Below are 14,814 nucleotides of genomic sequence, written 5' to 3' on the forward strand. Positions count from 1 at the left end.
TTTTGGATTAACTTCTCTCACTTTAAAAATATGGCTTTGCCACTTGAACAAGCCTAACGTGTTTGCATAAGAAATTACAAGAAACTAAAACAATTCCAACCAATCTAATGCCTCGTTGAATTAACCAGACATGAGGTGTATCCATAAACAGGTGATGCCAGCTGCTTTGATTGTCCAAGAAACAAGTCTTATAAAGGCAAAATGAAAGCTACAAGAAAATAATTGCTTTTTTGCCCCCATTCTCCTCTTGACCAGATGTTGTCTGAAAGGCTATGCTGAACATTGTAGCAAATCTAATGCTGAACTCACCCAACGCATAAAGTGAGTTTCCTCCATACACACAAACATGTTGGGCAGGAAAAAGCACGGCACATTAAGCAGTGTGACTGTGGACGATTATGAATCAACACTTCCCATTCTTTCAGTCACGCAAACTTAAGAGCAAAATTTTTAAAAGCCCATGACCAATAAATGCAAACAACTGGAAAAAGTCTCTCCCAGCCGAACGATTTAAACTTGTTCACGACATCAGACAGACCAACTGTTATTTCAAAACCACAATGCTTCCATGTTGCAATCTCTGCCTCAATACCCTCTTGATGGTAGGGAATGGGAATGCATCACAGATAATCTATTTCTATTTTATCTTAAAATAGATGTCGCTCCCCACACAACTGAGGCATGCTGCCAAGGCTCTTTATTATTTTATAAATTGAGTTGACCAAATCTGTACTAATAACAAAGAATGTAAAAGAACTGTTTAAACATGAGACACTCCAATGTTCAGATGCAAGCTCCAGGCCTTTCCCCAACTCATCACCCACTACGTGGTGTGATCAAAACTAGATGCATGCCTCCAGGTACGCTCTGATCAGCAATGACCTTTGTTTTGTACTGAAAGATCCAATTAATAAAGCAAATACCATGAGCATTAGTTGCAGCTTTTTAGCATAGTTTGGTGTCTATCAGATGATTTGTACTCAATATTTCAATTTGTTCTTCTCAACCTATACACATTCTGCGCTACTCCTACTAACATGCCTCTCACGCCATACATTTAGGTTTAATGCCAACTGCCAAAGTATGGCACTTTGCCCAACGTATCTAAATTATCAAATGGCATTTCTCTGCAAAGTCACTGCCTGCCCTACCAAAGTACAGCCCCTTTGTATTGCTGGTTCAAAATCTTGCATAGTGCTAGGGTAAGCAGTTCCATGTCCCTATACCATACAACTGTAACAGTTCAAAGCAGAGGCACATCACCACCTTCTCTAAGGCAATGATTGCTCTCCTTACAAGGGGCTTCCATATCTATGAATGAATTGTCAATAGGTCTGAAACCAGTCCCTGAAAGATGGCCTCTTTTTAGAAAGAGAATTAGGGATGTGAGCATCGCTAGCTGCATTGTATTTATTGCCCATCCCTAACTGCCCTGGGTGAGGTAGTGGTGAACTACATATAACACCCACCATACTGTTAGGAAGGGAGCTCCAGGATTTTGATTTTGAAGGAACTGACATAAACATTAGCATAGTGTGGAGGAACTTTCCGGTGTAGCGGTGATCCCGGCACTGGCTGGCCTTGGTCTTTTGAGTGGTACAGGGTGCAATTTGGGTGATGCTACCAAAGGAATCTTGGAAAGTTACTACAGTGCATTGTGAAGATGGTACACAAAGCTGCTACTATGCATCAGTGGTGGAGGAAGCGAGAGAGAAGGGAGCGGATGCGGTTCCAGCTGAGTGGGCTGCTTCACCCTGGATGGTATTGAGTTTCTTGAGTATTATTAAAATCACTCTCATTCAGGGAAATGGAGAGCATACCATTACACTCCCGATTACAGCGACGTTAATGATATACAGGCTTGGGGGAAATCAGGTGATGAATTCTCATCACAAAATTTCCAGCCCTTGTAATGCTGGTGGATTAGACTCAGCAGCTGGATATTTCAAACAGTTAACACTTCACAAAAAGGGGCCAATCTACGAACAGTTGTACCATTGGGATCAGAAAAACCAAAATTGAAAGTAGTCAATTACTTGGAATCTGTTTCAGCCAGAAAAAAAACAACAATTCATTCACATTTGTCTCAACTGAATGAGTAACACATCAAAGATCCCCCTCCTGTTCCATTCTGAAACACTTCAGAACTTAAAAAGGACATCGATATGTTGTTCAAAAAAATGCAGTTCAGTGAAATATCAATCACTATATAAACAGCATTTTCTGAAATCTTAACTAAATGGATGATTAGCCTTTGTTAAATTGTGATGAAGAGAGACACACACACACTCCTCTAAAAGGAACCACATTTCAACTCCGGAGAGGTCATAGCTTTTCACTTTAAACACCCATTGGCAAACTGGGAAGTTAAGTCATTTGGTGCTCTGGTCTCAACCAATGAAACATGTCAATTTGTTGCAAATGACCCAACTCAAAAGACTGCAGATTCGACTCTCATATTATAAGTAGTTGTTAGATTTTCAATTACTGGCACAGTAGCGGAAGAAAGAATGATTTGTTATCCAAAGCCACCTAAAATGTTGATAAACAAGGTGATATAAAAGATTTCATTGCACTATTTATCCTGACCATTATGCAATGCTCAACACCACCAGTAAATGCAGGTCATCTGGTTATTTATGTACCTGTTGTCCAGTGAAAGTTTACAGGGTATAAATTACTGACACAAAGATGCAAACAGAGTAAAAGCTTCTGTTCCTATTATCAGGCCCAAAATTGCTTGGCAAACACTTCAGTGAAGCACACAAGAATTACTTACAAAGTGTGGAGCTGAATGAACACAGCAGGCCAAGCAGTGTCTTAGGAGCACAAAAGCTGACGTTTCCGGCCTAGACCCTTCAGCAGAAAAGAACATTGAGCAGTTTTTCTGTCGCCTTCGCCTCCACGCTTACTTCTCTAACCGTGAGCCTAACCCTCCCTCCACTGACCCCTTCACCTGCCTCCAACACAAGTCACCTCTACTGGCTCCATCCCCGCTTCTTTAACTTGTCTGTCTCCTCTCCACCTATTTTCTCCTCTATCCATCTTTGATCTGTCTCCCCCTTCTTGCCCTATTTATTTCAGAACACTGGCCCCCTCCCCCTTTTCAGCCAGAAACAAACAACAATTCATTCACATTTGTCTCAGTTGAATGAGTAACACATCAAAGATCCCCTCCTGTTCCATTCAGCTTTTGTGCTCCTGAGATGCTGTTTGGCCTGCTGTGTTCATACAGCTCCACACTTTATTATCTCGGATTCTCTAGCATCTGCAGTTCCCATTATCTCCATTAACTGCTTACGCTATTTTATCAAGACCAATGACATCCCAAACATTTGTCAGAAGATTGATGTCAGGCCAAAAATTAGATAGCTAATGGAAGCCGCAGGTTTTAGCTTATAAATAATGAAAGCAGGTAACAAGCTAGAAAAGTTACTGAAACTTATTCAAGCTGAAACGATAGGGAATGTGACTTTTGTTTCCCTATTTGCTCATGGAATATGGGCATCACTGGCCAGACCAGGATTTATTACCCATCCCAAACTGCCCCAGGAGGGCAGTCAAGAGTCAAAATCACTGTGGGTCTGGAATCACATGTAGGCCAGAGCAGATGAGGATGGCAGATTTCCATCCCTGAAGGACATTAGTGCACCAGGTAGAGTTTTCCAAGAATTAACAATGGATTCATGGCCGTCATTAGACTCTTAATTCCACTTTTAGGCACTGAAATAAATAACTGCAAAGTTGAGGCAAGCAATTTCCAGCAATGGAACTATAACAAAACATAAGCGATTAACGTTCCCCCACCGCATCCCAAAACCAACCCAGTTCGTCCCCTCCCCCCACTGCACCACACAACCAGCCCAGCTCTTCCCCTCCACCCACTGCATCCCAAAACCAGTCCAACCTGTCTCTGCCTCCCTAACCTGTTCTTCCTCTCACCCATCCCCTCCTCCCACCCCAAGCCGCACCTCCATCTCCTACCTACTAACCTCATCCCACCTCCTTGACCTGTCCGTCTTCCCTGGACTGACCTATCCCCTCCCTACCTCCCCACCTATCTTCTTTTCTCTCCATCTTCGGTCCACCTGCCCCTCTCTCCCTACTTATTCCAGAACCCTCACCCCATCCCCCTCTCTGATGAAGGGTCTAGGCCCGAAACGTCAGCTTTTGTGCTCCTGAGATGCTGCTGGGCCTGCTGTGTTCATCCAGCCTCACATTTCATTATCTTGGATTCTCCAGCATCTGCAGTTCCCATTATCACATCACAAATAACTCTTCCTGTTTGATGTGGGAGGTTGGCACAGGGTGTAAGGACAGACTCTTAGCTTTCAGACAATACATGGTGAAAGAGATTTACTATGTGTTTAGGGGCAGCAGTAATTACATTATCAAACTGAGTTTAACTGAGTTTACAGTGTGAGTGTATTTTAGATGGGTATGGTTATGATGCAGTCATCTTTGAAGCAATTCAGAGACACAAATGGATCATGTTGAAATGGTACAGTCAAAAGAATCAATGCCCTAATTGAGAAATTGGCCAGGGGCTCTCTACTGCTTTCTGTAACGAAGCAATCTTTATTGGTCTGTATGTTTTATCAAAAATATGTAAATGGTTCCACCCAACAGGTACTGTCCTTTCCCATGTTCACTACCGTTATCAATCCTCTTCAATAATCTATCCCAGCTACTTCAAGTTTTCTCTGCAAAAGGTCTGTCCTTCTGTTGATCAGTTAAGTACACCTTTGCTAGGTTCTATTCTTGACTGTTCAATCACAGGCAAATCTCCAGGAATAGCTTTGGCTCCCAATTCTTCAACTTGTTTCTGAACTGTCCCCCCAACCAGATCTGTACTTGTGAATGCCCACTTCAATTTATCTGCTGTCACCTGGCAACATCTGCAAACATTGGAAAAGTTCCTGTGTGTACGTTGACCACACAACAGGCAAGGACACAAGTCTGACCTGCAGCCTTAGTTTTATATCTAGTTATTTTTACAATTAATTTTCAAATTCAATTTTTCACTATATCATCGAAATATAAAAACATGGTATAAAAACCTCTGCAGTTAGAAAATGAACATTGTGCTCACACCTGGATTTGCTGTGCCTGTTGTTGGATCTGATGCTCTGGCTGTTGTACAGTTGACGTTACAGGACACGCAAGCTCAAGGAGGGAGCCAGCCACCTCAGTGCTGTCTGTGTAGATGCAGTTGCCACCCTGCTGGTACACAGTCATGGTGGCCTGCTGGAATTCCTGTAGTGCTTCAGGTCCTTTGGCAGCTAGTGATTCCAGGAACTCTTTCATTCGATGCTGGGGGATAGTACGTGCTTTCAATCGAATGTATTCCTCGAACGACATAGTGTTATCCAATGAGTTATTCATGGTTACAGTTTCCCTGGATTCCTAGATAAAGATTTAGGAAGACAAAAACATATTTACATTTTTTAAAAGAATGATTTTAATTCTAAGTTGTCCTAAACCACAGCAAGGTGGTGGTGGTGGCCTGCTTCCAGTACTGACAAATCAGCAAGGCAGTACCACCAGTCAGTACCCATGGGCCCAAATTTGGGCCTCATTAACAGACAGATTTTCCTTCAAAATTCACCACAAAACCTGAACTACTCAATTAAAATGAATTAAGTATTTAAAAAGAGAGTGAACATTATGATTAGCACACATCTATTTGGTACAGCAAATACACTCAGACACCATGGTTTTTGGTAACTTCAACTTTCAATTTTCCTTGGGGTCAGCTGTGGGCCTACCAAGATGGCAACATTAACCTCAGAGACTGTTAAAGTGCAAACAGGCTGTTGAATTAATTAAATTCGCACTAACATTATTTCCCCCATTTTTCAAAAATTCACTGAAGGGATGTGCAACATTTATTGCCCCATTTAGTTCTCTCAAAACTATGACTTAAAAGGAATTTGAGGATTTAACATATACATAATTAATCAATTAAAACCTTCTAACTAATTAAAGATTCAACAGCATCTTTTGTTTGTTTAGTACACCCTCAATCTTGGAAACCTTTGATCTTCTACTTATAAATTCAGGGTCTGATACTGCTTAACTCATTAACACCTGAAGGAGGGCTCCAAAAGCTTGTGTTTTCAAATAAACCTGTCGGACTATGGCCTGGTGTCGCTTGGTTTCTGACCGTCTCTGAAATTCTGCTCTTTTTATCTCTTTTCATAAAGTAATCCTGCTCGACCAGGGATTAGTTTGGTGAACTTCTGATGCACTCCCTCAATGGCCTAATCCCAAGTATATACCCACCAACACAATACGATACAACACAGATAGATGCTCGTTGGCCCACCAAGTCTGCACCAATTCCTCGTCCTTATTTATGCTACCTATTACCTGTACGTGGTTTCTATCCCTCGGTTTGTCTCCTGTTCATATGTCTATCAAAATACACTTTAAACACAGAATGTGCTTGCTTCCACCATCTCACTGGCGATGCATTCCAGGAACCCACCAGTCTGCATCAAATATTTTCCCCACACTTCTCCCCTTAAGTCTCCCCCTCTCATCTTGAACCTGCGCCCTCTTTAGTTGACTTGTCCACTCTCGGGTGGATGGTTCACTTATAAAATACCTCTGACTTGACAAATTAAAAGTCAGTTACAACAATTGCTGAAGGAAAGATAATCTGGCTTTCTTCAGGCTTAAAGTGGCTTTTTCCTACCTTGTGTGGGATAAATCAGAACACTCAATGGAAGATTAAGGGAAGGGCACACTTTCCATCACTAACTAAGGAAGTTGAGAATAATATCAATAAGAAAGAAAAGCATTTAATTCTACAAAAGTGAGTGAGAAATTCTGAAAACTGAACAGAATAACAATAGCAAAGAGTGATGAAAAGATGACTAAACAGGGAGAAATTACAGTACAAGGGAAAGCTGGCTAGAAATGTGAAATAGATCACAAGAGTTTCTACAGGTATTTAGAAAGGAAAACGTAAGGAGCATTGATCCTCTAGGGGATTAATAATTAAAATAGTAAGCGAGTTGAACAGATATTTTGTATGTCTTGTAAACAACTTTCTTTAAACTTATTCTCCATTTTTAATTACAGACTGAACAAAGGAAAGAATGGCTGGAGGTGCTGCATGTTTGAAAGGAATTACCAAAACACTCATTGCAAGCATCGTTTATATGGTTGCTTGTTCAAACAGTAATTGAAGTTTAGCTTGCAGGCAAACCAGAGCCAAAAGGGTTACACATAAATGTAACATTGTTTGGCAAAAATTAGCAGATTGGTTTTCAGTAGGCTGAACAGTTTGGAGCAGCGTACAAGACACAAAACAGCCGTGAGGCCACGACCAGCTCAGGAGCGCTGTCTCTATAATCACAACACTGCAGATGAACACCATTTAAGCTCACTGAATCTGCACCTGAAAAAGACATTCCACCTGAACCCACCCACTTAACCCCACAACCCCACACGATGCTTTATCCCATGGCTTAACTGCCTAATATGGACACTACAGGGCCACCTAACCTGTATATTCTTGGACTGCAGGAAGAAGCCCAGGCAGAAACAGGAACAATGTGTAAACTCCACACAGTCACACAAAGCTGGAATTGAACTTGGGTCCCTTGCCCGTGGAGATAGCAGTGCTATCCACTGTGCCACCATGCCATCTTTAAACCCTAACCCTGTACTCTTGGGGGGAAAAACGGCCACTATTCGCCAAGGCTCCCTGCTTTCCTCAATTAAGCTCAGCCTTTTTCTAAAACACAAGCTGATAATGACTCTTTGATCGAATACACTTCACTTGCTCGTCAAGCTGGCTTGTTTTCATTCAGATGTTTCGTTGCCGTGCTAGGTAACATCATCAGTGAAGCCTCCGATGAAACACAGTATAAAAATATCGCTTTTTCAGAGGCCGCACTGATGATGTTACCCAGCATGGCGAAACATTTGAACGAAAACAACACAGCTTGGTGAGCAAGTCAACAACCTCACACAAATCGAGCTAGGAATCTTTGCAAAAACGTGAATACACTTCAATTTTGTCAACCAGCCTTTTATCGTGCATTAGCGAAATACTTCCTTAGAAACCGTTCCTTCACCTTCTCAATGTATTTTTAAAAATTTAATCTGTTTTTCTAAATCAACCTGTTAAGGGATGTTATTACACACTTCTGGAGTAGGTGGGACTTGATCCCAGGCCAGTCCTGGGGTAGGAACATTATCATTGTGCCACCAGAGATTTTAAAGCCTTGTCTAGTCATTATTCATTCTTGTCTCTTCTAGGGACTGAGCCACCACCTGTTGAATCTTTCCTGATATGCAGGACCTCTCTTTTCTGCAACACCTTTGCAAATCTCTTTTCTATCTTTTCTCGTGCCTCTATATCTTTTAATAACAGATATCAAACTATATGATCTAATCAAAGCCTGATACAATTTAACAATTTCTATGTAACTAGAATAAATGCAGGTTCTATCTGTTGTCGTTTAAAACTCTGCAACATGACATTTTGTTGATTGGTGCATCTGCACAGCTAGACCCGTCAGTCCTTTATTACATTTAAACTTCTCCAAGAAGCTTATTGCCTTTTTATTATTCCTTTCAAAAACAGGAAGGCCAAGCGTCTGGGAATATCAATAATCATTCAAAAATTTAAATAAAAACTGCGACACGGGAAAAAGATTCCCAAACAACAGTCATGGGAGGTGAACAACAGACTGCTGGTCACATATTGACATCCAAAACAGAGCAGCCAGCGACACTGCAATCTCACCTAGCAGCTGCAGATTGAACAGAGCCATTTGATTCTTATCTGGTATGATCCTCAAGGGGGAGCAGGCATACTTCCCCAAGGTTCCTGCTGAGTTCGGTGTGCTTCAGGGAGTGTTTAATTTTACACACATCCAACTCAAACATTATTTTGAAGTTTAAAATAAATTGAAGTTGGATGGGCAGGTGAATACAAATGTCACTGGTTATGCTATCCATTATCAGGACTCATACTGTCATGCCACAGAATGACAGTAAGTGGAAGTTCATTAGGTCAGTGATGACGAAGCCACAGTAAAAAAAAAGGAAAACAAGACAATTTTTAAAAAAAATCACAATTCCATCAGGGTGAAGCTTAAAATTTAGAACAGTACATTTATTGTCAATGTAACAAGTTGAATAAAGCCAAGACAAGCTGAATCAAACAACGGGTTATGCTCCTCCCAGAAAGGTCGAGTAGAGGGGTTAAATGTTTACTCTCTAAATGCCAGCAAGAGCAACTGATTTGGGGGCAGGCTTGTGAAATGAATGGCCTACAAACTGTTTGTGAACCCGTGCATTCTAAGAATTCCACCTTAAAGAGAGAGAGTCTTTAGCAAAAAATCAATACGTTTTTAAAAAATCCAATATGACGCATAAATTTGTTGGAATCATGAAATGTGCAATTTTGCTTGCTACAGGAGTGACATTGTATTCCAGCGCAGTCTGTCCAGTAAGTAGAATGGATTGTACGTCAGCCTCTCAGGTGGAACTGCTCCTCAACCATGATGACCAGCTTACAAGTGTTCGTGACGGTTTCTTACAACGCTTTCTGAGTTATTCTGGAATATGGACTTCAGGCATGTTCTTGAATAGTGCCTACAGAAGTCAACTCCTCTCATTTCTGACATATTGGTCACTGCTTGCTTGAGATCTCCTCTCATTCTTCCCTTGTTATGGCAAACACTACATTTCAATACCACGCACTCACAGCCCACTCCACTCTCACCCATAACAAAATCTTGCATTCAGCAAAACTGGATAACATTCAGACACAGGCAAGCAACATGTGCAGCACAGTATAAGCAATAATCATTCCTCCTTGACAATCAACAGCACTAACATCATTGAATTGCCCACTTTCAACATCCTGGGAGATTACCACTGACGAGAAGCTTCGCAGAACCAGCACAAACTCTATGGCTACAGGAGCCAATTAGAGACTTGGAATTCCCAGTACGGAAGTCAGCCTGCTTCCCCCTTGAGGATCATACCAGATAAGACTCAAACAGCTCTATTCAATCCACAGCTGTCAGGCGAGATTGCAATATAGCTGGGGACCCTGTTTTGGATTTCACTAATTGGTGTAGTTCACCTCCTGATTCTCCAAAGGTACTCCACAAATTACTGGGCACAAGACAGAAATTCTTCACTTGTCCGAATGTGAGAACCCATACAAGTAACTTCACAGTTTGGAGCTGGAGGAACACAGCAGTTCAGGCAGCAGAGGAGTAGGAAGAGGTGGTAGGAACTGCAGATGCTGGAGAATCTAAGAATAACAAGGCGTAGAGCCGGATGAACACAGCAGGAAAGCTGACATTTTGGGCCTAGACCCGTCTTCAGAAATGGGAGGGGGACTTCTAAGCTCGAAACATCAGCTTTCCTGCTCCTCTGATGCTGCTTGGCCTGCTGTGTTCATCCAGCTCTACACCTTGTATTCTCAGAGGAGTAGGAAGGTTCATATTTCGGGTCGCGGCCCTTCAGAGTTGGGGAAAGGGACAGGAGCTGGGAAATAAATAGAGGGAGGAGGGGGGCTGAGGAAAGGTATGTAGGTATGATAGGTGGATGCAGGTAGGGAGTAGTAGGGATTCCTCAGTGGGAAGACGGACAGGTTGTGTCAGGTCAGGTCCTTGACCTGACACAACCTGTCCATCTTCTTTCCCCACCTAACTATCCCACCCTTCCCACTGACCAATCCCTACTACCCACTGCCTGCATCCACCTACCTCTCCTCAGACTCACCCCTCCTCACTCTTTGTTTCACAGCTCCCTTCCCCCTCCCCATTTCTGACGAAGGGTCCTGACCCATAACATCAACTTTCCTACTCCTCTGTTGCTTGACCTGTTGTATTCCTCCAGCTCCAATGTGTGTTGTCTGACTCCAGCACCTACAGTTCTTGTTATCTCCTAACAAGAAACTTAACACCTTTCAGGACGAGGCAGCCTGCCTGGTTGGAATTTAGTCCATCACTTTAAACATTCACGCTCTCTAGAGGCAAGATGTACATCTCTAGAAAATGCACAGTAGCAGCCCACTAACTGCTAGTGATGGCATGTTGCAAACCTGTAATTTCCATCACAATCAAAAGGGCAACAGATGCCTGGGAAGAGCACCTCACAAATTCCAATTCAATTGGCGCAGCATCTCAATGGAAATACATTGGCACACCTGGATTGAAATCTGGATTAAAAATCCTGCACTCCATCCTACCCTTATAGGAGCATCTTAACCAAAGTGACTACAGTGATCCAACAGCCCATGAATCTACGCATGAATTGCATGAAACGAGTATACAGGTACAACATGTAGTAAGGACAGTAAGTGGAATTTGGCATTTAATACAAGAGGGATAGGATAAAAGTCAGAAGGGTTGCTACAGCCATACCAAGAATTAAGGAAACTGCACCTGGAAAGTATATAATTTTGGTCTCCTTATTCGAGGAGGGGCATAGTTAAAGTGCAGCAACGCAGAGGGGGTCCATTTGCTTGTTCCAGAGATAAGGGGTTTGTCTTCTGAAGAGAGATTGCACAATTTAGGTCTACATGATCTAGAAGAATTAAATGTGATCAAATTGAGGTATGTAAGCTGCCAGAGGTGATTGTCGAAGTAGACTTAGAGAGGATGCTTCCTCATGGGGCAGTATGGAACAGTGATCAGGGTTTTAGGATAAGGGGTAGCAGATTTAAAGGCAGAGGAGGACAAATTATGTCTCTCAATGAGTCCTGAATCTTTGCAATTGACACATCCAGAGTTCAGTGGAATTTGGGATGTTGAGTAAATTTCAGGAGATAGACAGATTTTTAATTAGTGATGGGTTGAAGGGTTATGGAGAGCGGGTAGTAAAGTGGAGTTGAGGCAGAGATGGGATCAACCATGATCACATTAAATAGAGCAGGCTTGAGGGGCTGAATGGCCACCTCCTGCTCCTAGTTCTTGTGTTCTTACGTGGTATGCATCATTACCTTCACAAGAATAAGTCCAGATGGATAATTAATACTCGTCTCAATAACAATGCCATCATTCCACAAACATAAAAGTGCAAACTCACAAACATCTTTGTCACTAAGACCTGACCAACTTTTCAGCTGCTCCTGCTGCTCTTTCTCACCAAACCAAATCCAGAGGAAAGTTTCCCCGGCCTTCTACACATCACTCTCCTAATTGCCATGATGCCCAGCTCGTCTTTTAAAAATTATTTAAAGGGATGTTGCCTATCTCTAATTTATCTCAAGATGCCTTTTTGATCTCATCTCGACTCCACGTCTATTAAATTGCTCACATGTATAAGGATCTACATGGAATAGTGTAGATTAGATGGGCTTCAGGTTGGTATGACAGGTCGGCACAAGAAGGCCGAAGGGCCTGTACTGTGCTGTAATTTTCTATGTTCTATGTTCTAACCCAATTTGCTGTGTACCAACGTTGTACCAAACATTCTAAATGGCTTGTTTTTATCAAAACTCCCATCACACCTTCCACAGCCAAATTCTGCTAACCCATTCCAAGCTCAAAGCCATGCCAATGCAAGTCCCATTCACTCTACATTTTTAAAAGTTTATTAATTCACAGGATGTCGCCCATCCCTAATTGCCCACAGGGCAGTTAAAAGACAACTACATTGCTGAGAGTCTGGAATCACATGTAGGTCAGACAAGGTAAGGATGGCAGTTTCCTTCCCTCAACAGACTAGGACATTGTAAACCTGATAGATTTCTCCACCTATCTTCTCGTCTATCCATCTTTGGTCTGCCTCCGCCTCTCTTCCTATTTATTTCAGAATCCTCGCCCCACCCCCTCTCTCTGATGAAAGGTCTAGGCCCGAAATGTCAGCTTTTGTGCTCCCAAGATGCTGCTTGGCCTGTTGTATTCATCCGCCTCCAAACCTTGTTATCTAGGTTTCTCCCCACAATCAGCAATGGTTTCTTAGTCATCACTAGATTCCTAATTTTTATTGATTTCAAATTCCACAACATGCCATGGTAGGATTCGAACCCAGGTCCCCTGCACATTATCCAAGTCTCTGGATTAACAGTCCAGGGATAATACCATTAGGCCATTTCTTGCCTCCTCTAAACACAGGCTCACAGTCTCTAATAAGTCGGCTTCAAACATTTCATGGCCTTCCTCTTTTCTACTTCTAACATTTCTAACTTCTAAGGAATGCAACAGTCTAGCAGTATTATCGCTAGACATTTCATCTGAAGACCCTGTTAATTCACTGGAGAGCCAGGTTTGAAACCTGCCATGGCGGATGGTGGAATCTGAAATCAATAAGAAAGAAATCTGGAATTAAAAGTTTAACAATGACCATGAAACTATTGCTAATTGTCAGGGAAAACACATCTGGTTCACTAGTTTGAGTTGTAAGGGGAGGCTGGGTTGGCTGGGACTTTTTTTTTTATCCCTCTGGAGCATTGGTGGCTTGGGGTGGCCTTATAGAGGTTTATAAAATTATGAGGACGCAGATAAGGTGACTTACCAGGATAGGGAAGTCCAAAACTAAAGGATAGGGGTTTAAGATGAGAGCAGAAAGATGTAAGAAAGATCAGAGGGCAACATTTTCACACAAAGGATGGTGTGAATATGGAATGAACTGCCAGAGGAAATGTTAGAGGCAGATACAGTTACATTTAAAAGACCTTTGTACAGGACATGCATAGGAAAGGTTTAGAGGTATAAAGGCCAAATGCAGGAAGATAGGACTAGTTCAGTTTAGCAAACCTAGTTGGTATAGACAAGTTGGCCTGAAGGGCCTGTATTTGTGCTGTACGCCTCTATGACTCTAATATCCTTTACAGAAGGAAACTGCTGCCTATATGTGGTCTAGTCTACATGTGACTCCAGAGCCAGAGCAATGAGGTTGACTATTAGAGAAATCAGGGATGCAATGAATGCTGGCTCAGCCAGCAATTCCTATGTTCTGTGAATGAATTAAGAAAACAAAACTTTATTCCAAACTCACCAGGACCTGATGGCCCACATTATAAAATGAAAAGGTGGCGGCACTGGTGATTACCTTCTAAAAGTCTACAGACTTTAGATTAATCCCTGCAGATTAGACCGTACGAAATAGCAGCTCTGGCAGGCTGTGACTAGTGGAGTAGAGAAAACATCCACTTCCAGCAGTTAGCTAATGGTTTGGAGGTGGCAACCAAATTTAATGTTTCCAAATGTGTGGATGCTACAAAGCCAAGTGGGAATGCCTCAGAGGAGCAGGAGAGTCAATGTTTCAGGCCTAGACCCTGATGAAGTGTTTAGATCTAAAGCGTCAACTCTCCTGCTCCTCTAATGCTGCCTGACCTGCTGTATTCCTCCAGCTCCACACTATATTGACTCTGACTCCAGCATCTGCAGTTCTTACTATCTCCAAGTGGGAATGCCTGTTGTGGTGAAGATATCAATCAGCTTCAGGAGGATGTGGGCAGATGTACTGAATGGGAAAGAATATGGCAGGTGGAACATAATGTGAGAAAACATGAAGCCTTCCCTAGGTACAAGGTATACATATGCAGACTATTTCTTAATAGTTAGGAGGTTGAAAAGTGTCAATGTACGAAGGGACCAGTAATTGTATCTGCCGCTAACACTTCCTCTGGCAGGTCATTCCATATTCACACCATTCTTTGTGTGAAAAAGTTGCCCTCTGATGCTTCTTACATCTTTCCGCTCTCACCTTAAACCCCTGCCCTTAAGTTTTGGACTTCCCTAACCTGGTAAGTCACCTTATCTGTGTCCTCATAATTTTATAAACCCACTGTAAGGCCACCCCAAGCTACCAATGTTTTGGAGGATT

General features: G+C 42.3%; 1 protein-coding gene across 3 annotated transcripts in view; it reads right to left on the reverse strand.

Annotated features, from left to right (window-relative positions):
* Positions 1–14,814, reverse strand: part of LOC125460355 (transcriptional regulator QRICH1-like) — a 71,369-nt gene that overhangs the window by 40,757 nt on the left and 15,798 nt on the right. For all 3 annotated transcript variants that reach the window (XM_048547765.2, XM_048547764.2, XM_048547763.2), the window contains exon 2: positions 5,095–5,406. In XM_048547765.2, coding sequence (XP_048403722.1) covers positions 5,095–5,385 — 291 coding nt within the window. In that variant the 5' untranslated portion in view covers positions 5,386–5,406. The remainder of the gene's footprint in view (positions 1–5,094; positions 5,407–14,814) is intronic.

This window comes from Stegostoma tigrinum, chromosome 11 (assembly GCF_030684315.1).
Source record: "Stegostoma tigrinum isolate sSteTig4 chromosome 11, sSteTig4.hap1, whole genome shotgun sequence".
Classification (NCBI taxonomy): domain Eukaryota; kingdom Metazoa; phylum Chordata; class Chondrichthyes; order Orectolobiformes; family Stegostomatidae; genus Stegostoma; species Stegostoma tigrinum.